The 24,259-nt window shown below is 41.9% G+C and overlaps 1 protein-coding gene across 2 annotated transcripts in view; it reads right to left on the bottom strand.

Annotated features, from left to right (window-relative positions):
- Nucleotides 1–24,259, bottom strand: part of PROC (protein C, inactivator of coagulation factors Va and VIIIa) — a 106,344-nt gene that overhangs the window by 69,947 nt on the left and 12,138 nt on the right. For both annotated transcript variants that reach the window (XM_085634671.1, XM_085634672.1), the window contains exon 2: nucleotides 20,017–20,089. In XM_085634671.1, coding sequence (XP_085490797.1) covers nucleotides 20,017–20,074 — 58 coding nt within the window. In that variant the 5' untranslated portion in view covers nucleotides 20,075–20,089. The remainder of the gene's footprint in view (nucleotides 1–20,016; nucleotides 20,090–24,259) is intronic.

The following is a 24,259-nucleotide window of genomic DNA, read 5'->3' on the forward strand; positions in this document are numbered from 1 at the left end:
GCTATTCCCTATTTTTCATGGGCCCTCTTCTTCCTTCGCAGACCACGTTGATTTCTACCAGCAACAATATCTGCATGATCATGGTCGAGGGAGGCTCTGCAGACCTGTTCCTATTAGATCTGATTGTGGCCTTTCACACAGTGTCCCACAACATCCTTCTTGCCAGATTTCACCAGGTAGGGCTAGGGGGTGAAGTTTTGGACTGGTTTCGATCTTTTGTAAACTCCCGATCTCAGTCAGTCCTTCTCAGGCCTCCTTCATGACCCATAGCTGTGGTGTCCCTCAGAGTTCGTCCCTCAGGCCCACATTGTTTAACCTTTATGTGGCATATTTTGAAGGGCTTATAATGTCCTTTGGATTCAGTTTCTATGCTTACGCTCATGACATGCAGCCTGTTGTCCATTTGACAAAAGCTTGGACTTTTGTGATCGCTTCAGATCTTATATGTTGGCAACTGCCAACTGGATAAATGTACATTTGCACATAGTAAACCAGATAAATGTATATTTGCACATAGAATCATTTTAAGCAGCCCAGGTATAATATTTTAAATGCCTACTTCCTGATGAAAGGAGAGGAAGAAGTCAGCTCTTCTCTCGATGACGGTGAACAAATTGCTTCTGTGGCAGGCTCTACCTTGCATGTAAATATGACTGGCCAATGCTGTAGCTAGGATTCAATGTAAGTTAGAGAGCAAACCTCTCCCCAAAAACATAAAAAGATTGCAGGTACCACTTTTTGGCACAAGGAATTGTACTCATTTGTAGCTTTGGGCACTGAGGCCGCTGCCAGCTCTCTCTCTCTCTCTTTCTCAGTTCCCTCATTCTGTCTCTATCTTGCCTGCTGAGAACCCTGACTTCAAGAAAGGGTCTTAACCTCTTTTTCCTCTCCTTTCCTTCATTCGGCCCCCTATGAAATGGATCAGAAAAAGAAAAACACATTGCTGAAAATGTCATCTTTTTCAGACATTTTTCCCTTCTAAAGTGCAGCCTCGGGACGGAGAAAAACAAGCATTTACAATGCAATGGTCTCGGCATTGGTAAAGTTAGAGCTATTGGCATTGCTCATGACATTATTTTTGTTTATGTTTTTGTTTTTAAAACATTTAAAGAAACGGCATTGTCATGAGCAATGCCAATAGCTCTAACTTTAACAATGCCGAGACCGTTGCATTGTAAATGCTTGTTGAAAGGTGGCTCTGTAACGTCCCAAGTGCACCAATGATGCCTCCACATACATACAAACACAGTGCAGCGACAGCCATTGAAGAACATCCCTCTGTCACAGACGAGCCGAGTCAGTCAGGCGGCAGCAGCATCCAGACACAGATACATGCAGATGTAGCGCTAGTCTATCCTGAATGCAGATCGAGTGTATAATGAGTCTGTTTTGTCTAATAATGGCTCATCGAGGGGAGAGGGTCAGAGTTCCCTACCTCACGTGCCTAATGAGGGAGGTGACGGGCAGCGAAGCAATTCACACTTGGCTGATTTGCTCGCCGTCAGCAAGTTCCGCGAACCCACCAGCAGGCCTTTAAGGGGAAGCCACGAAAATAATAAATACAGACTGGCTCTTCAGGCCTGAAGAAGTTATCACTAGAATGGAAGTCTGGGGTGTTGATCCCCTAGGAAATTAAAACACAAAGAGTCACTCCGAAGCGGCCCTAGCAGTGCGCCTTTCTCCGAGGCAGAGCAGAAATGCCTCAGAGAAAGGCAGCGTCGTTTTCGGATTCGGGGGCGTGTTTTGCTGTTGTCTCCTCCTTGAGACTTCTTGCAAAAAACACGCCCCCCGATCCGAAAAGGACGGGGCCTAATCTGAATGACTGACCTCTTCTCCAATGGCTGGCCAGCATTCAAGAGGCCAGCCAATGGAGAACAGGGGAGAAGAGGGGCGGGTTCAAGCCCCTCTTCTCCAAGTCATTAAATCTCGGAGCGAGACTGCGCAAGCGCAGCCTTCGCAGCCGAGACCTAAAAAGGAAGGAAAAGTTTTTTCAAAATCTGTCAAGATACATAAATAAATAAAACAAGACAACGTGGCTGCAAAGTGGCCAGATTGGTTTTATTCACAACTAAACACATTAGCACCACTTTACAGAGTTTGCCAAAGAAGCGCTACTTTCGTTTTCTCGTCTTTCTTTCAACAGCATTGATTTCCCCTTTGTTCTGTGAGGCGCGCGCAGCTCTGGATCCACACGCCAGAGAATGCAAGCTCTCGATTGTACATTTGCTTCTGTAATTCCTATTGCGGCAGGAGGAAGCAGGCAGCTATTGCGGCTGTACGGCACCACGTAGTGAGATGTGCGTGTACAGCCAATAAGATGTCACTATTTTTTTTGCTGCCTGCTGGAGATCTTTTTTTGCTGCCAAAAAGACAAAATGCAGCCATTGCGCTTTTCAGCTGATTTCGCAATTATTTCACAAATTGCTAAAAGCTGGAGGGTCTGATATGACAAAGCTTATTTTTTTATATATTTTTTTTATATATATCGCGTGATAAAGGGCACAGCCCGAATTGCATTGGGATGTGATGTATCATTTCCATGGAATGAAAGAAAAATTATGCTAAGAATAAAAGCATTTGACTACACTTACACTTCAGCCTCATGAGCTTCATTATGCAATGCTTAATTCATTGAATAAGAATTGGATTTACCAATCTGATTTACAAACTTAAATTAACTTCAGATTAACCTGAATACCAATCCCATTTGGGACCAATTGTAGTGCATTGAGGAGACGCTGTTCCCAGGCTGGGAGAGCTCTAACGTTTTAATTGACTTACACCTACGATCAGGAGGTGATAACCCCGCACACGATAAGAGTAATTAACGACCTAGTACCCTTCGGAGTACAGAGGAGTGCATTGTCACATTTCTTCATTTTCTGCAAATGCTCAGCTGACTAGTGGTAACTGAACCTGTACTGGCCCCTTCTGTGATGTCACGCATGACCCCCTGTGGGCCTCAGCCTTTGGGGCTGGGGGTTGGGGGAGGGGGTGATGGAGCAAGGTTTCGCATGAAAAGAAACTTGCTTGTATGCAATCCTCTCGAATAACCTGTAACACTATAATCAACCTGTCCGTGAGTACAAAGAGTGCACCACATTCAACATATTGTATCTAGGGGACGCTTTTCTATGTGCCTTACTAATGAATAACCCGACTGTTCCAAAATGGCCACCGAAAACGTGGGAACTGTTCTGCGCATGCGTCTACTACATCTACGTAGTATGACGTTTTCTGTCGCTTGGGGGAAAACTTTGCAGCTGCGCAATAGCTTCTAAAATGGTCGCTTTGAAGTAATGCATTAATGCACATGCTGAGCTGAGACTAACCCATGCAAGCTCTACTAAGCTATTAATGCAAAGGATTTATTAAGTAAATGGGGTTAGAGTAGAAGTAAGTGGTATACAGTGAATTCATTTAAGTTTGTATTCGAATGTGTTCCTCTTTGACTTTATTAATAGTTCCCATTTGGGCCTTGGAGGGTGACCGAGTCTCTGTTTCCATGTGACTTCCACGCATGCTCAAACGTCTGCTTATTCTGAACAAGTGAATTAAATTGACTAGCTGCCATACCCTAAGCCCAGCAAGGACATGGGAAACCAACTTTTGACCCTATGAGAGGAAAGAGAAGCAACATTGTAAAAGAGACTTATCGATCCACATATGAAAAATCTGTGGGAAAAAGCTTGTGGGTATTAAAATTAAGGGGCGGGGAGTTAGACAATAGACTAAAGAAAAATATTGCACTTGGTATGGTGTGATGTCCTCACCCCACTGCTTGGCCCAATCAAATTGCGGGTGAACATGGATTTGAAACATTTGGGGGTGGATCATACACTTGAATTTGGTATAACAGAGGTAAGTTATAGATAGTTAGACACACTTGATGCTGAGATGCTGATGCTATGCTGAGATGCTGCCCGATTTGCTGCAATCTGACCGAAGAATCCAACACTAGGGAAAATTCGCGGAACAACCGAGGAGACACATCTAGGAAGGGGTCCGGACGAGCCCAAGCTGGAGAGAGTAGCACCAGAGAGGGGTGTAATACTGGTGTTACACGAGAAGAGGTCACCTTTCCCTGTCCCGAACCTGTCCTGAATCCTTGACTCTCTGAAGTCAGGGTCCTCACACCATTCTAGGTAAATATATCTGTAGGGTTAATGCTCTGTACTTGCTCTCTGTTCTTTCTCTCCTCAGGTGCTGTCACTGCAAGAATTATTAATGCAAACTGATTATAAGCTAACTGTACAATTTTCCTGATGGAGACTTCTGGTATATTCATGTGTGTTTTGATTTGACTCACAAAATTATTAATTCAGATAAACTTTTAAAACTCCTTCTGAGTCTGTGGTTCTTTAAAATAAAATTAAATGCATTATTGTCTTTCCTCCCTATTCTAATCTACTACTAGATCTTTCTTAGTGCATTTACTCAGGAGACAGGAATGGTAAGAATACTGGTATAAGGGTTTCCTAGGGTAAAATAAAATTGATGACCAGATGATATTTGCCAGCTCATTGCGTGTATGAATGAATATGGGCCCAAATGAGTGATGTGTGTGTGAATGTGTAGAGCTCGTAAACTCCGCAGCATCAGTATTTCTTGGTAGCAGAGGCATGGTTAGTATAGTTAGTTAGGTGAGGATTGTATTTGAAATTTTGAATTATTGATTTATGTTTAACCAAAACCCGTTAAGTATTGTTTTACGTTGTCTGGAAATTCCCAGGAATATTGAATAGCGGGTGGTGAATGGAAGCCACACTGCAGTGAGGTTATTGGTCTGGATCGAGAAAGTGCTGAAAGTTACGCAGGACTAGAAGCACTAAGTTAGGGAATATTTCTTGTATGTTAGTGAGAATAATTGATAGCGAGGAGTTAGCTGGTGAAATTTTGGTATTATATCACCTAGAAAGGGTAATACTGAAGGAGTAGCAGATCCTCTGATGCTTGTGTGAAGAGTAAGCGGAAAGGTTTTACTCGCAGTGTGTGAAGAGTAAGCAGAAGGGTTTTACTCGAAGTGAAAGAAATCTTACTATTCTTTGAATTAGTCGGTCAGACACAATAGCGAATGTTTATACATTGTTAATTAATGAAAATTGGGTGGAAAGTTTGTGAGAAAATAAGTTTTCGCATTACCTTGTGAAGGAGGGGTCAGTTGCGGGTGCTGCACTGACGTTACTGAGAGCCGTGCTGGGATTGGTTGAAACAGCGGGCGTATTGTTGATGCGAAAATTGTAAAGGAGGGGTCAGTAGTAAGGAGTGATACTGGGGGAACAACCTTTACAACGCAACTTTTACAACGCACTACCATTACAACGAAACTGTTACAACGCGAGTGCATTGACAACGCAGGACATTACAACGCAAGTCTTTACATCGACTTGCACTAGATGGCGTGCTAACATTAAAAATAGTGTAGTTTACTATCCCAACACCTTCCCTACTGTTAGGTGGACTGGAGTTGGAATAGTAAATTACACTTTTTTAATGTTAGCACGCCATCTAGTGCAAGTCGATGTAAAGACTTGCGTTGTAATGTCCTGCGTTGTCAATGCACTCGCGTTGTAAAACTTTTGTTGTAACAGCATGCGTTGTAACAGCATGCATTGTAACGTCATACATCCGTGATACTGACGTCACAGAAAAAGCCACGCAAGCATTGGCTGAGCGAGCGAGCAGAGTAAAGGTTGATTGGTCCGCAGATTGGAAAACGCGCTGGTATTGGAGAATTATTAAAATTAAAGCAAGCTTTGATTGGTCCTCAAAATAGAGATCCCGAGAATAATAATAGATAGTGGAATATGCATGTACGATCCAACATTAACAGGGACTAGACTAGATAGAAGATTTATAGGATTTGCTTACGAGCAGTACCTTAATAAGCACAAGCACGCAATGTAAGGAGAAAAGAGAAAAAAGACATTCCTGCAAAAGGTTAAGAATTATTTCAAAAAAGATAAACCCATTAAGAGTAGTGAGGGAATTATCATTCCTCCTCCGAATACGCTTGCATCTTACATGATGGTGAAGAGAGGCTATCATACTTGTGTATGGTTAGAAAATTGGGTAGAAAACACAAAGGATGACGGAATATTAGCATTTCCTGAGTACGGAAGTTTTAATGGAAGAATATTGTACAATTTAAGAACACAAATGAATGAATTAGAACCCAGACCTAGATTGACTCAATATGAAGCTTTAGAAGAATGGGAAATGGAAGCCTTTGAACGTGACAGACCACGAAGCAACAGGACTTTAAGCAAATATTAACCGAAATTTCCCAGAGAGACTAGAGATAGTCAAATGAAACAATGGAGACAGGCCATGGTGGCAGAAGGGTTATATCCTGTGTTAACATCAGAAGAGCAGATGGGAAGTAAATGTACAGAGAAGACTAAGCACTTAACCATGATAGATAGCGGAGAAACATAAGAAGGGTATTTAGAGGACGTATTGATGAAAAGTCCTCCACCCTATAATGATGGATTCAATAGAATGACCCCTAGTACCCCGATGATAGGAACACCTTTGGTTCCACAGATAGTAAATGACACCGCAGACTGGGTACTTCAAGAAAAGGAAAAGGAGGCAATAAATAAAAACAGAGATGAATTGATTCAGAGGATACCTCAGCTAAACGCACATCCTGAAGCATTGACCATACCAGTTACAATAGGTCCAGTGGTTCCATTGTATGGAGAAAAATCAAATTGTCCTAAAGTTCCTGTGATGCCTACTCCAAGTATAGAACCTAGAAAAGAAAAGGTAATAATAGATGATCAAGCAAGCGAATGTGAATCAGTAATATCATTGATGGATTTGCCTATTCCGGAGCCAATGATGGAAACCCCGAAAACAAATTTTCCCAGTTGTTCAAAGGAAGTTAGATTAGAAACATCATCGGGAACTAGAAGTGCCACAATAGTAACCCCAGAAGATATAGAGAGATGGTCTCAAGAAATAGAGAAGCCAAAGTCACAGCCAAAATTATTAGACATTTTTAAATTGAGAGTGGAATTCGAAGAAATGGTTGCTGGAAATGTGGGTCAAGACAGATGAAACACATACAGTGAAGAAGAATTACGGTTTATTTGTAGAAGCATTACACGAAATACCAAGGCATTCCATGAAAAGCTGACAAATTTGGCATCGGAAATGGGAATTGACAAAGGGAAATCCAAGGTGTTGCAGAAACCCTATAGAGCAGAATTTTCTGATAAGGATTTGGAAAACATGAATGTGTCTGGAAGAAAGTTGCAGATCAGGGAATTGTTATTTCTGTTCCATAAGTGGGGAGATCTTGAAAGATGGAAAGTTAGATTGGCAAAGAAAAAGGAAGAAGCACAGGTAAATCGAACGACATCTGAATATGTCATGAGGGAAACAGAAAAAGCTGAAAGGTTGTATCCGATGAGAGAAGTACCCGGAGGGGGGTACGTACATGTGCCATGGAATAGATATTTTGTCTTTTACGAATGATTTCCCAAAATTGAGAGAAAACCAGTAGAGTGGTACAGACAAGTTGAGAGGTTCGTGAAAGTTTAAAAAGTTTTATTGAAGGATTTGGATGGTCTGTTTGACATAGTAGTACCTGCAGATTTGTGGACAGAATATAAGATTACTGTGGATTGGCCTAGTGAGGAATATCCAAGGGACTCAAAAACAGGAGCCCCGTCAGAGGATGTAATGAAAAAGTATCATCAGGTAATCACCTTTCTGAGAGTTAAATTCCCCCGAAAGAAACCGATTGAGTAAAGATAGACAGAACAACTCGAGAAAAGGATGAGTCTGTACATGCCTACTACGAACGTCTTTTACAGGTGTTCAAACAGTATAGTGGGTTTGAAAGTTTAGAAAATAAAGACATGACTCATTTTGTGTATCGATTTGTGTCTCGGCTGAGATTGGATATATCTCAAATGATTAAGCAGCACATGCTGAGCTGGCAGCCTTAAGTGTGCCAGGTTTGCTCAGACGTGAGTCCTGGGCTCACTGTGCCACTGTAATCAAGCTATCCTGGCTGAAGAGGGGTGAAACCCCGAAACCGGTCCTAGGATGCTTGTTTCCGGTCCAGGGAGGATCTGGCTTGGCAGTTCGGGCTGGACTGTTCCCATGAGGCACAGGGTCAAGACTGATTTGCATATAGCCAGGTCTAAACTGGGGTGGCATGGTGAGCAAAAGAATGATGGATTTAACCCAGATCTCTTGACTGGGGGTGAATGTTTTGATTTGTTCTGCATTCCGTCCATCAATTGTGTGTCTTTTGCTGGCAGTCAAAGCCCATTGATGAGATTTTAAAATATGCAAAATATTGTGGGGACAAAATTGATAACAAGCGAAAAGCTTTAGAAGAAAAAGTAATGTGGGCTCAAGTAAAATTAGCTGAACAACAAGAGCTCCAACTAAATAAGCAGTCAGAAAATCAAGGAAGAGCACAAGGTCAAGGTGACAATAATGGGGGAAAGCCACGGGGAAGATTAAATCGGGAAGAGGCAAAGAAAACATTTCCCTGTCACGGGTGCGGGAAGTTGGAGCATTGGAAGAACGAGTGTAAAGCCATACAAGTTAATAACGCCCCGAATCAAAATTTAAATCCACAGACGCAGAATGAGGTGTTAATCAGTCATCAGCAACAGGGTATAGATCTTCAGAGTCAATTGCCACCTGCCCCTAAATCAAATTTTGTGAGTCAAGCCAAGTACAGTGTGGACGCCGGATTTCCAGAAGGAAGTGGTAAGAAAATGTTTCTAACATCTCAGTTTCTTTTGCAGGACCCACTGATTGATTATGGTCAGGAATGACGGTGCCCAAGGGGGGAGGAAGGGGAGTGCGTACTTGGCACATCCCTACCGGTAGATCAGTCAGGGCCTTACATAGAGGGTAAAGTAAAGGAAATTGATATTACCTTCTTGTTAGATACTGGCGCTACCAGGTCTACTGTGAGAACAGCAGACATTCCTAACCTGCCCCTCTCGGTGAGAACATACAAGTTGTAGGTGTTTCAAACAAACGGATTAGCACCCCAATCACAGACCCCATGGAGGTGCGAATTGGTAATTTTAAAGAAATGCATAAGTTCGTGGTCTGTGACTCAAGCCCTGTAAACTTGCTTGGAAGAGACTTGTTGTGCAAAATGAATTGCACTATATTTTGCACACCGGATGGTGTTGCAATACAAACCCCAGATGAAGCTGGAATTTACAAATTTATGTTAGCTTAACAGGGAACAGAAGTAAATGAATTATATATTCAACGATGATGCAAAATGAATTACCCGCAGAAGTCAAACTGACTGTAAATGCAGAAATATGGGACTTTTTGGAAAGGAAAAAGGATTAATGGCAAATGTAGATCCCGTAAAAGTGACTGTGAAAGAAGGTGCTGTTTACCCGAACACCCGACAATACAAAATGAGTCCAGAAGTAAAGGCAGGTGTCGCAGCAGAGATAGAGCGATTGGTCAAACAAGGTATCCTGAAAGAAATAATGAGTAGCCCTTGTAATTCACCCATAATTGGCATTAAGAAACCTAACGGGAAATATAGGGTAGTGCAAGACCTCAGGAAAATTAACAAGATTGTTGTACCATGCTGCCCAGTAGTGCCTAATCCAGCTGTGATTCTTTATCAGATACCATGGAAAGCAGGATGGTTCACCGTAATTGATTTATGTCATGCATTCTTTTCTATTCCATTGCATCCAGATAGCAAGTTTTTATTCTCGTTCAAATTTGAAAAGCATGTTTATGTTTGGAATCGTGTGCCTCAAGGGTACATAGAAAGCCCTTCAATCTTTAATCAGATTCTCAAAAGAAGCCTTGAATCGCTTGTATTGCTCAGAGAGTCAGTCCTGGTGCAGTATATTGACGACCTATTTGTGGCGTCAAACACACGAGAGGACTGTGTTACTGATTCAATTGCATTGTTAAATCATTTGGCAAAGGGTGGACATAAAGTGTCCCCTGAAAAACTTCAGTTTTGTAAAAATTCAGTTAAATACCTGGGACATCAAAGAGGAATTAGAAGGGTGACCTCTGAAAGAATCAGAATAATAACACAAATGCAGTTGCCATGAACCCAAAAAGAAATAAGAATATTCCTTGGAGTTGTAGGGTATTGTAGACCGTGGATTGTAGGGTTTGCTTTACTAGCCAAACCTCTGATACAAATGACCAGAAAGAGAGCAAAGGATCCTATAGAATGGGATGAGGAAAGTATAGGATCTTTTAGAAAATTGCGTGAGTATTTGTGTGAAGCACCCACTTTAGGCATGCCCGACTATTCAAAAGAATTTGCATTATTCTGCTATGAGCGGGGTAATTGTGCGCTTTCAGTTCTGACACAGAGACACGGATTAATGAGGAGGCCAGTGGCATATTTTTCTGCTACCTTGGATCCTGTGGCCTGTGCATTACCAGGTTGCCTAAAGGCTGTGGCTGCAACCGGTGCAAGCATAGAACAGAGTGAGTCAATTGTGATGGGACACCATGTCAAGGTGTATGTTCCTCATGCAGTGGTGATTTTACTGACCAGAACCCAAACACAGTACCTAACTCCCAGTAGGCTGACAAAATATGAAAGAATAATACTTGGAGCTGAAAATGTGACAATAGTGAGGTGTACTATTCTTAATCCAGCTACTTTACTACCTGATCCTTATGGAGAAGAAGTGAGAGATGAGGTTGAGCATGAATGTATTGACGTGACTGAACTTCGCACCAAACCTCGTCCTTATATACAAGAGGAACCTTTGAAAAATGCCGAACATGAGCTGTTTGTAGACGGCTCATGTATGAGACACGAGGAGGGAGGATTAAGTGCTGCTTACGCTGTATGTACAATAACTGGAATAGTTGAAGCATCCTATTTACTAGAGGTCAGATCTGCACAAGTCGCTGAATTGATAGCTTTAACTAAAGCATGCAAAATTGGGAAAAATTGGAGAGTAACCATATTTACTGACAGTCAATATGGTTATGGGGTCGTGCATGATTTTGGCCAACTGTGGATGCAGAGGGATTTCCTGATTTCTTCAGGGACTCCTATTAAAAATTTAATTTTGTAAAAGAATTACTGGAGGTAATTCAATTACCAAAAGAGGTAGCCGTGGTTAAGTGTGCTGCTCACCAATCAGGAAATGACTATGTGACAGCCGGTAACTGATATGCTGACCAGGTTGCCCAACATTGTGCAAGGCATAAGATTGCCTCAAACCAGAAAATCGAAACTTGTGGAATCAGCTGCCAACTTATGCTACTTGCAGGAGTGGAGGCCTGGGAGGAGGTGAAAGGTCTGCAGGATGCAGTAGAAATAAGAGAAAAGGAATAGTGGGTGAAAATAGGATGCCAAAGAAGGGCAGAAGATGGTGTGTGGATTTGTTATGATGGCAGACCAGTCATGCCAGACAGCATGCTCGTGCCAATGGCCAGAATGTACCATGGAGACACACATGTGGGCAGGGATGCAATGATTCGACTCTTCTGACAAGATTGGTTTAACGCAAAGTTCAGGAATGTAGCAGAGAGCATTTGCCAGAGATGTTTAATATGTCAACAAATGCACCCTGGTAGGAAAACTGTGGTCTGCATGGGAAAGATTGGAAAGGCAGAGGGACCTTTTGTGAGACTCCAGTTAGATTTCATTCAACTGCCTGCTTGTCGAGGCTTGAAATATGTACTTGTCATAGTTTGTTTATTTTCAAAGTGGGTAGAAGCATACCCGACCCGAAGAAATGACAGCTTGACAGTGTCCAAACTTTTATTACGAGAACTCATTCCTAGATTTGGTTTTCCAGTAACGATTGAATCGGATAGAGGGTCTCATTTTAATAATGAAATAATTTGACTAATCTGCGAAGCGTTCAAAGTCGAACAGAAATTGCACTACGCTTACCGTCCAGAGGCTTCTGGAGTGGTAGAACAATTGAATGGCACAATCAAGTCAAGACTCGGAAAGGTGTGTGCATCCACCCCACTGGAATGGCCTGATGCTTTGCCTCTTGTTCTGATGGGACTCAGAAGTATTCCAGACAGAAACACTGGATTGAGTCCCCATGAAATACTAATGGGAAGAGCAACGTGACAAGCATGTGTACCAGGACACAAGCTGTTGAATATAACTGATTACTTGGTTTTGGAGTATTGCAAAGAGTTGGCTGATAGAGTGCGTTCTATCTCTTATCAGGTTGGGGAAGACGCTTTCAACACACAGCTGAGCCACTCGCATGATCTGAATCCCAGTGAGTGGGTAGTTGTGAAGAATCACACTCGAGAATCGTGCCTAGCACCAAAGTGGGATAAACCGCATCAAGGTATTCTGACTACCTCAACAGCTGTAAAGTGTGCAGGGTTGCTTAACTGGATCCATGCAAGCCATACCAAAAGGGTACCAGCTCCTGAAGAAGAAGAGTTACAATTGGAACCACAATTTGGTGGTGCTGAAGGTTGTGCAGCTGAAGAGCTTCCTATAGAAGATCCTGAAGTAGCTGCCAAAGATCAACCAAGCACTTATCAGGACGACTGGATCCCAGTGGTGGACATACCTGAAGTACTTATAAGAACTAGACGTCAAACACAGTAGGATAGACTGGAGGAGAGTGAGGACCAGACAGGTATAGAACAAGTCGCTCAGGAAAGTAGGGAAACGACTGTTAGGGAACCTGAGCAGGAACAGATAAGGAGAGAACAATATACTCAGACAGAAGAAACTCAAAGCACTGTTCCAGAGTCTGAGGAAGGACAGTTAGGACTTAGAGAAAACGTTCAGGCAGAAGAAGGTAAAGAGGTAAAAAGACCTGAACAGGACCAGTTAGGCATAGAAACGCAAGTTCAGGATACAGAAGAAAAACCAGACATCACTAATCCTGAACAGGGTCAGATTAAGGTAGATGGACCCATCCAGGCAGAACAGGCCGAAATAATAAGCCCTGGACAAGGTCAGATAGTGAAGAAATCTGAAGACGAAGCTGATCAAGTTGTGCCAAAATCTAAAGAAAATAAAAGGAGTGTTGAAGAACCTGGCAGTGAAGTGAAGTTTAAGAAGAGTCAAAAAGGTGATAATTGGCCAAGAATTATCAAGAGACTGAGATATCGACTTAAGACAATCAATGAAGAACCTGATCAAGTAAATGAAGTAACTAGTCAATCTGGACCTTCCAAAGTAATACCAAAGCGACGGAGTCAAAGATTGAAGACATTGAATAACAAGTTCAAGGGTCCTGAATGGACATATGTTATTCTTGAAGACTTTGAAAATCTCGATTTAAATGAAGAAAGTGATGAAGAACTGAGTGTTGAACAAATTAAAGAAGAAGTGACCCCGACCTGAAAGAGTAAAGACGCTTAAGGTGTTATCTCATACAAGGTTCTGAAAGTTAAGAAGAGATACTCTTCTTGCCCAAGATGTCTGATAATAATGTTGCTGGAAAACCAAAACAAAGCTGTATAAAAAAGTGTTGTAGGATCTGTATATGTAGTCAATTATTAGTCCTCATAATATGGGTGATATAAGCAATAGCTATTCCCTATCTGATAGTTTCTGACAAACAAAATAGTACTAACACACATACAGAAGTTGCAAACCTTAAAGGAGATAGAGTAGACTTAGAAACACCAGATGAGTTAGATTCACACCACACTGTAGATAAGAATGAAACTGATTTAAATGTATTTTCAAATCTCTTAGTACATTATGTAGAAACTATGGAAGTTAGTGATTGTTACGTTTGCATGAAATTGCCAAGTTCAGTAGCTGAAGGGGTAACTTATCATCATTTACCATTGACATATGGAATTTCATGTAGTGTACTGGCTAGTTTATTCTATAGAACTGGAAAACTGCAGTATTATTATTCAAATGTAGATGTAATATTTTCATAAGTTCCCATGCGAAAGAGCATGAACACTGTCCTTAGTACTAGAGACTCACAATTCATGGGTGAATAATTCCTAACAATGAAGACAATAGCTATAGCTGATGCACATAAACGCAACGTAACCTGTAAATTGCACAAAGAAGAAAATATATTTTTAAATTTAGTTGAAAACAGGAGACAGGATTTCCAAAGAAGAGCCTCTGAACCGAAACCTCAGATACCTAAATGGGCTGAAAGGGAAGACCTTTTAGTAACTGGCAAGACTCATGCTGCTATGTCTCTGGACTTTGAAAAGAAAGGGAAAATCTGTCTCCATAGACTTAAAACAGAATATAACAACGTATTTATTGGTTCCAGTGAATGTGAACATAATTTCCTGGTAATTGGGGGTTGGGGACTAAAAGGAGGAACTGATCCAGTATTTCCTGGAATTTATTATATTTGTGGAAACAAACCCTATTTTAGGATGCCTGATCACTGGTATGGGAGTTGCTATTTCGGAATAGTATTCCCTAAAGTCTATCATGTTAAAAGAATCACTGGAAGCAATAATGACAGTAGTGGACTAACTAGATATAAAAGAGCTAGTTTTTCTGAAATAGTAGGTAATATATTTGGTGCATTGATACCTTCAGTGGGGGTTCTACTAAATTCTCGAAAAATGTGTCAACTGTCAACAGTAGTTGATCGTTATCTACTGACACTGCTGGAGGATTTCTACTGATCAATACAGAATTAGTTACTGTCAGATCTATGGTTTTGCAAAATCAACTTGCCCTTGATATCTTATTGGCGAAAGAGGGTGGAGTCTGTAAAATGCTGAAAGCGCAACATTGTTGCACGTATATACCTGACAAAAGTGTAGAGATTGGAAGATATATTAAAAATATTACACATTTGGAAGAAGAACTGAAACCACTGGAGGTTGACAGTGTATGGAAGAAAATAACAAATAGTTTTTCCATCATAAGTAGTTGGTTTTCTAATATAGGTAAAGGTATCTTAGGTCAAATATTATTGCCAATCATGGGCATAACTTTGCTAGTTCTGATGATTATGTGTTGTCGCAAATGCAGTGGGAAAAAAAAGAAGTAGGAAGTGAATGAGAAAGGTAGGAAAAGAAAATGAGAAGAAATACGACTTGAAGAAATGAAGGGAAATATCTACAAAAGAGTGAAAGGATCAGAATTTAAGAAAGATAAGGGAAGGAATAAAAGATTTGAAGGCATCTAAATGGTAGAATGCTAAAGTTGGCATCTGGTTTAATAGAATTTAGTGATGGCATAAAATGCCATCACAGAGGGGATTGATGGAGCAAGGTTTCGCATGAAAAGAAACTTGCTCGTATGCAATCCTCTCAAATAACCTGTAACACTATAATCAACCTGTCCGTGAGTACTAACAGTGCACCACATTCAACATATTGTATCTAGGGGACGCTTTTCTATGTGCCTTACTAATGAATAACCCGAGTGTTCTAAAATGGCCGCCGAAAACGCGGGAACTCTTCTGCGCATGCGTCTACTACATCTACGTAGTATGCCATTTTCTGTTGCTTGGGGGAAAACTTTGCAGATTCGCAATAGCTTCTAAAATGGCCGCTTTAAAGTAATGCATTAATGCACATGCTGAGCTGAAACTAACCCATGCAAGCTCTACTAAGCTTTTAACGCAAAGGATTTATTAAGTAAATGGGGTTAGAGTAGAAGTAAGTGGTATACAGTGAATTCATTTAAGTTTGTATTCTAACGTGTTCCTCTTTGACTTTATTAATAGTTCCCATTTGGGCCTTGGAGGGTGACCACGTCTCTGTTTCCATGTGACTTCCACGAATACTCAAACGTCTGCTTATTCTGAACAAGTGAACTAAATTGACTGGCTGCCAAACCCTAAGCCCAGCAAGGACATGGGAAACCAACATTTGACCCTACGAGGGAAAGAGAAGCAAAATTGTAAAAGAGACTTATCGATCCACATATGAAATATCTGTGGGAATAAAGCTTGTGGGTATTAAAATTAAGGGGCGGGGAGTTAGACAATAGACTAAAGAAAAATATTGCACTTGGTATGGTGTGATGTCCTCACCCCACTGATTGGCCCAATCAAATTGCGGGTGAACATGGAATTGAAACATTTGGGGGTGGATCATATATATGAATTTGGTATAATAGAGGTAAGTTATAGATAGTTAGACACACTTGATGCGGAGACGCTGATGCTATGCTGAGATGCTGCCCGATTTGCTGCAATCTGACTGAAGAATCCAAAACTAGGTAAAATTCACGGAACAACCAAGGAGGCACATCTAGGAAGGGGTCCGGACGAGCCCGAGCCGGAGAGAGTAGCACCAGAGAGGGGTGTAACACTGGCGTTACACTAGAAGTAGTCACCTTTCCCTGTCCCGAACCTGTCCTGAATCCTTTACTCTCTGATGTCGGGGTCCTCACACCATTCTAGGTAAATATATCTGTAGGGTTAATGCTCCGTACTTGCTCTCTGTTCTTTCTCTCCTCAGGTGCTGTCATTGCAAGAATTATTAATGCAAACTGATTAAAAGCTAACTGTACTATTTTCCTGATGGAGACTTATGGTATATTCATGTGTGTTTTGATTTGACTCACAAAATTATTAATTCAGATAAACTTTTAAAACTCCTTCTGAGTCTGTGGTTCTTTACAATAAAGTTACATGCATTATTGTCTCTCCTCCCTATTCTAATCTACTACTAGATCTTTCTTAGTGCATTTACTCAGGAGACAGGAATGGTAAGAATACTGGTATAAGGGTTTCGTGGGGTAAAATAAAATTGATGACCAGTGGATATTTGCCAGCTCATTGCGTGTATGAATGTATATGGGCCCAAATGAGTGTTGTGTGTGTGAATGTGTAGAGCTGGTAAACTCCGCTGCATCAGGGGTCACACAGAAGTGTACTCCTGCTGTGGATTGGGACTTAAACGACTAAAGCCAGAAGGTAAAATCTTTGACCAGGACAAACCTAGCTAGTGTATCCGGCCCGCACTCCATCATGGTCAGCATCAAATTAGGTCTAGGTGCTGTTCCACCGCAACCATTGAATACAATCTACTAAAACTTAAAGAATTCTATTTAAACTTTCAGAATTCATATCTACTTAAAACTTTAAGAGTTCATATCAGCGGTTCTTCTTATTGAATTTTTGTCAATTTGTTATTACATGCTGGTCTTTTTTTAAGTTCTTTTGGGATTTTTATTATTTTGAATTTGTTACTATTTAGTACTGTATAAAAACTTTAGACATTGACTCTAAGTTAAGCCGCTCTGTACCATAGCTGCCAGGGGGTTGATCTCAGGCTGATTTAGTTAATATGAAGGCTGGCCCTGGCAAGGATTGTGATTATTACCTGAGGTGGGAACCTACCACCCTTAACTAATACCCTAATTTCTTACAACCTAAATAATTATTCCTATTAACTAAGCTATGCATTTGTTTATGTATTGTATAGTAAAAGGGTAGCACATAAAGAATTTATAGCAATATTTATTGTTGGAAACTAGTCATTTCTGTTCATCACAGTATTATTAGACTGTTAATTAAACGTTGCATTTTATTTGAGCTACTTGAGTTTCTAAAGCTTTCAGGTCATTTGATGCTATCTTTTTACAAACTATAGTTTTACAGAGTTTGGAAAATGATAGTACACGTAGGTTTCTCAAATAATCTTCATTATTTGCATTATTGTTGGTAATCATCACATTAGTGTGGAGGTAAGCACAAAAGCAAGATTAATATAATCTAATTAAACTGTTCATTTATGTTCACTGAAGCATATGCTTAGAGGGGCGTTCTTGTCATTGTTCTTTCTATGTAGAAAGGGCTCAGGTAAATGTATCCACAGACTAGTAGACTACCACAAACAATGGCAAATACATATAAAAGGTGAAGAACATAGTTGTCAAGGACTAGACACTGAAAAGGTATATTGATTCCACTTCTTGATTGCCAGAGGAAAGAGTGGCCCCTCCCAGTGCAATAATGCCACCCTGCACAGAACAATATATGTGAAAGGTATTAACTGTCTCTTTAAGAGGGTCCCAGTTAGAAGGAAAAAATCCATAAAGGAGAAAAAACCTTTTCTGCGATCTTACAGCTCTTGATTGAAGATGTAGATTAATACTGAAGAAATATGTAACACATTTGATCCAGCGTCTTCCCAATATTTATGAGCAGTGATGGAATGTATGGGGTTTGGGCCTGATATCTCCCATGTTGTTTGACATTGCCATGAAGCCTCTAGCATGCAGGCTTCACATCTTCATGGAGAGATGGGGAACCCGATTTGGCTCAACTACCCATATGGTGTCTCTTTATGCTGACAAAGTGTTATCCTACCTTAAAGATCTACAAAGATCAACACAGAGCCTCCATTTAGAACCTGACTGATTTGGCTACATACATGGATTGGGACAAACTGGGATAAATTGCAGTTCTACGCTCTAGGTGGTATGAGGAGATTGACTCATGGATTGTGACCGGAGGTGGGAATTCGATGGGAGACCGGCCACTTCCGATATTAGGGAATACAGATCACAGTAGGCCCTACTACCTGATACCACCAAAACATGGGGAGGGTGCTGACGGGTCAAGCAATCTTAGTTACATCTGGAAAATGCTGATGCTGTCCATTATGGGTAGGATAGCCTTGGTGAAGATGCTGTTCTTGCCCAGGTGCATATACATGTTACTAAACTTGTGTGTGACCTCTGCCTTGGAAGATATTTAGTGAACTAGATAGACTGATGGGTTCATTGGTTTGGGTAGGAAAACAAAGCCATGTGAAGCTGGATACTTTGAAGCTCCCATGAATTAGAAGCTAGCTTGGGCTACTTGATCTTTTTCATTACTATACAGGAGCTCAGCAACAACATATAACACACTGGTTTGATGAGCATGACAGCTGAGAAAATGGTCTAATAGAAGGGACACACCCCAGGTACACTGATTGAGGTCTTTAGGGTGGGAAAAACTACACTGCAAATATTACCAGTCAGTCAAACAAATGGGTAAGATCTGGGAAAAATTGGTTAGAGTGGTTCTACAACAACCACCATATGATCCCATTATGCCATTGTAGATTCTAAAGCCATTTAAAAATATTGATAAGGTTATGTCTCTGAGTAGATAACGAAAGGGTGGCTGTCACACGGTGAGGGGGCCTATCTATCAATAAACAATGCCGCACATATGAACAATCAAGATACATACTTAATCGTGGCCTTGGTTTGTTTCCGCAACATGGTCGATCATTGACATATCCAAGGTGGTTCATTTATGGTGCAGGCTTTTTACATATGATCTCAGTGTGCCCACGGGTGGTGAATTGCAATCCATTGTTTGTGCCTGAGAGTCTCTAAACAGCCCTAGAAGAATAGGTGGTCGCGGATAAACAGTATATAAAAGCCTCAAGGCGAGATAAAAAACAAACTGAAGATCTGGTCAAATAGGCAGAGATGCTCAGGAGACTAACGGATTCTCGCAAATAATAGACTATCCTGACCTGGAATGCACATTGTGGACCTAATGCTGATAAAATGTACCAGGAAAAAGTACTAGCAAAACGTACCATGGATGAATATTGCCTTTGTGAAGCATAGTGAAAGAGAAATGTGTATGTGAAATGCTTATTGCAATATGGGGTAAATTTATAATTTTGGTATGCAGATTCTAACTTCCCATATATTTTTGTAAAGCAATAAAGTTTACACATAAAAAATATGTTTACTGTAAATGTCGTTTAATCACTCTTGTTGATGTCTATGTTTTTGCAGTACTAGATATTGGCAGATTCCCATGGGTGCTATTCACACATTCTACTATCAAGTCTGCTGTCAATAAATTTGAGCAAAACAGATAAAAGTTCACCTTTGAACACAGAGACCCAAAGGGCACTTTATTGAGGCTACTCAATATGAAGCGAGATTGTGAACGTGCAAAGGATTATGGTGAGAGTGGGCGAGTTCACCGAGACGATGCCTATTGTTTAAAGAAAAGAAGACATGGCACTGGGCTCACAAGGGTGCGGAGGCTTTAGTAGATGTTTGCTATGAAGGAACTCTTGACTAAAAATCAGTAATGGATATTTTTTTTTTTTAAATCTCACCTGTGGATGGGAAGCACCAGGCAACTGCAAACACCAGCACAAAACAGTATTTCCTCATGTTGATGGAAGTTACCTATGGAATCAGAAAGAGGAGACATCAGAGGACAATGTAGGCTTTCCTTAAGAGAATGTTCACATCAGTTGCAGAAAATATTTAGTGGAAAAGCTATTAGATGGTGAAGGCTAAACAACACATTAGCTTGTTTTCTCATTAAGTGTATTTATTACTGAATTACATTTTCCACTTCCTTTTGCTCTTTTGTCTAAAAACAGGACTCTTTTTCACGTCCCTCATTCATCCAGACGTGGAAACAAGTGACCTGTTAGACTGCTATGACATGTGAATGCACAATCTCATTGAAGGTTTCGGCTTGGGCCTTTAATGCTGGAGCGGGTCTTTAATGGCTGGTATAGTTCGCTACGGTGGGCTATAAGGCTATATTGGAATACCAGCTCTACCACAGCAAAAAACAATGTAAGGGGGGATAAGGGCTTTGCTCATTTCTATGGCAGAAGCAATAGGTACCTGACACTTGGATCAGCTGCGGGTGGACACTCCCTGTGAGTAAGAGCGCAAGAAGCACAGGGCAGTGGTGTGGATGGGAGTTAGAATGGGTTTCATGTTGGTAATGATCAAAGTGAAAAAGCTCAATTATTTGATTGAAGCGAAACAATTATAAACTCACATGTACATTTGTAAACAAGTAAAACACAACATCTCATAGTTCATCATGTTAACATTACATAATCCATCACATTATTATCAACAGATAGTGCAGATTTTAAAGGGGAATAACTAGAAACTTCATCTACGGCTTGTCACTTGCCCAGCTCTTCTACTAATAAATATTACTGCCTATGTCACAACACACAAACGTGGCATACCTTTCTTCTACTAGGATTGATATTCTTGCACTTATAGTAACCGCCATAACACAATCATATCTTTCATGTCAAGATCCTAGACCTTGTCAGCGTGTGTTGCTCCCCCCGCCCCGCAGCTCCACCTGGTAGTAGTGTGCCCTCTTGAGCTCTAGGTTCTGTGTTCGAGACCCACCTCCAACCACAGGCTCCCACCTGCGCCTAATCCCTGGTGGCCCAGTGGTGAGCCTGTCTTGTTTCTGTTCTGCTGTTGTTTCTTTCTCATAGCCTTTTTCTGTCTTTCATTTTCTGTTATTATTTATTTATTTATTTTAAGCCTTTTGCTGTCCTTTTAATTTTGCTCTACTTTGCTTTTCTTTCTTTCCCTTACCCCTTCTACGTCCCCCTTCCCTCCCTCACCGTTGCTCGTTCCCCGTGGCCCACCCCTTTCAGCACTGTTTCCTGCCTCCCAGCTAACCAGCCCTCGAGTGTCCCCAATACTACTTATTGGCGGCTGCGCCATGGGCACACTGAAGGCATGCCAAAGTGTCTGGACCGCACCCAGCGCCATGGACCCTGGTCCCCACGACCTCCACCACTATGATGCCAGCATCCTCCATGCACTCAACACTGGACGTTCCACTGCCTGCCACCTAGTGTCATCAAAGGACACCCAAGGCCCTTTCACCTGCCACAATTACACCTTCTCCTGCCTCCACACACCAGACCCACTGACCGCATGACCCACAAGAACAGATCCCAACCACCACAGCTGCATCCTACTCAACACCTGGGACCTGCTTGACTGCATCTCCCCAAACGTCGTCTTCTTCACAGAAACCTGTTTGAACCCCCACCTCAGCCCCAGACATCTCAACCGCCATTCCCGATGGCTACAAGATCATCCACAAGGACCGTGCCAACTAGTCGGGAGGAAGCCTTGTCACTGTACACAAAAACATGCTCTGCCTCACAGCTAGCTCTGATGACCACTCACCCAACATGGAACGCTTCCACTTCCAGACCCAGACAAACCTGAATGCCACCGTCCACGGCACCCTCGTCTACAGACCTTCACGACCCTGTCCACCGTTCAGCGAAGCCATAGTTGACTTCATCGCTCACCACGTTCTCACCTTAATGGACTACATTCTCCTTGGCTACCTCAATTTCCACCTGGACAACCCCAATGACTACAACACATCATCTCTACAAGAAAACCTCATCACCATCGGACTTAAACAACTGGTCTCCTCCCAAACCACTCAGCAGGACAAAGGCTCGACCCCATAGTTGCTGCAGGCAAAAACATCTCCGTCAGCCACTCCTCTGAACTACAATGGACAGAGCACCACTGTGTCCACTTCTCCTTCATCAAACCCACTGAACACCATCGCACCCACGCTGACCCGCACAGAAGTTGAAACAAGATCTCCGAAGACCAACTCGCCTTTTCCCTCAGCAAAGCCCCACCGCCGACCACCATGGATGCCAATGCCTCAGCACGCAACCTCCACTAATGGATCTTCAACTGTGCCGACAAGCTGGTCTCCATTAGAAAAGCCTCTGGCAGGCAGCCCTCTGGGAAAACCGGCTGGTTCTCCCCTGTCCTTCAAGTGCCCAGGCGCACCTGCAGACAGCTTGAAAGAAGATGGAGGAGCAGCCAGACCTCGGCTGACCACACAGCCCTCAAGACAGCCATCACTGCACACCGCCACCTCATCAGAACGACCAAGAAAATTGCCATACAGGAACGCATCAATGCCAACACACACAACAGCAAAGAACTCTCTTCATCATGAGCAAAGAATTTGCCAAACTCTGCAAGGATACCACAGACATACCCCCTCCAAGATCTCTGCGACAACCTCGCTACCTTTTTCCACTGCAATATTTTAGACGTCTATGACAGCTTTGCAATCCAGGACCCACCCACCCCAATCACAACCACCGCATCCCAAGTCTACAGATCCTAGCTGACACTGCTCAACTGGACCACCCGCATCGCTGATGACACCCTAAAGATCATGAAAACCATACACTCTGGGGCCTTCTCAGACTCTGCTCATTTCCACATTTTCAACTGAGCAGGCATCGCCATCATCCCGAACTCTGCCACACCATTAACTGCTCCATCGAATCTGCCACCATCCCTGAAGACTGGAAACACATGGAGATCAATCCCCCTCAATGACAAACTACAGCCACTAAGAGCAACTTCCACGACAGGATGAAGGCAGTAGCTGCCTGGATGAAGGAGAGTGCCTACAACTCAACACCGACAAAACCAAAGTCCTCTCCTGGGCTCCAACCCCTCCGCATGGGATGACTCCTGGTGGCCAGCAATGCTTGGACCCCCCCACACCCACCGACCACACGCGCAACCTGTGATTGCTAATATAAATTTGCCTGCCACGAAACATTCTGAAGGTGGCTCCACCAATAATAAATTTAGAAGAGCTGGTCTACACTGTCTAACTACTCAATTGTAAGGCTAGTATCAAATATTTGTTCCTAATACCCTTATAAATTAGATAAAGAGCATAAAATGCCTAGTGGGTTATGAGGATACCTTGTTGCAAGGATGCGGTAAGCATACATCATCAGATTTCCAGACTAGAGCATACAAACTGACCGAAAGATCCACACAAACTCACGTCATCAGTCATCTCAATGGGCCGAATTTTTCCCAGACCAAACGTCTGTCGAGAACTTCGGTGCTCCTTAGACAAACAGGATATTCTGTACTGATAAAACTAGGATGCGTGCCAACACTTTAATCCAGGCTGTTGTTTAGTGGTATACGCTAAACAAATTTGATTTGCCCGAGAAGCTTTGAGAAAGCTAACTGGCTAATTTGCTGGAGCGAAACACGTGTCTATATGCAGATTCATCAAAAAGAAATCTACTCTCATATCAAACCGCACAGCTATGCTTTATTGAATATGTGGTCAGTGTTGGTATGCGAGGACTCCTAAACTTCAATACATTTCATTGGGTTGAATTTTAAGGTCGCACTCAGTGAACTCCACCATTCACACCAACAATATTACAAGCTAGGAAACCCTAATTACATAGTAGTGTGAGCCTCTAGGGTCAACCTTAGACCCTACAAACCAATTACCTTTATTTTTTAGTTCATCTGTCAGCAATTTTTATATTTAAAATGTAGAATTCTAATATTTGTGTCTTTCTGTTATCTGTCAGATGCAGGTACAGAGATCAGGTCCGCCCATTGATAAAAATGTATTATTGATATCTTTTATTCATAATATTTTTTCTGCCTTCTTTTGTTTCAGATCATCTGGCGAAATCGACCTAATGAAGTGTACAGTACAATTACAGAAGAGTGAATTACGTGGAAGGAAAGGAGGACGTTTTA

This window comes from Triturus cristatus, chromosome 11 (genome assembly GCF_964204655.1).
Source record: "Triturus cristatus chromosome 11, aTriCri1.1, whole genome shotgun sequence".
Lineage (NCBI taxonomy): Eukaryota > Metazoa > Chordata > Amphibia > Caudata > Salamandridae > Triturus > Triturus cristatus.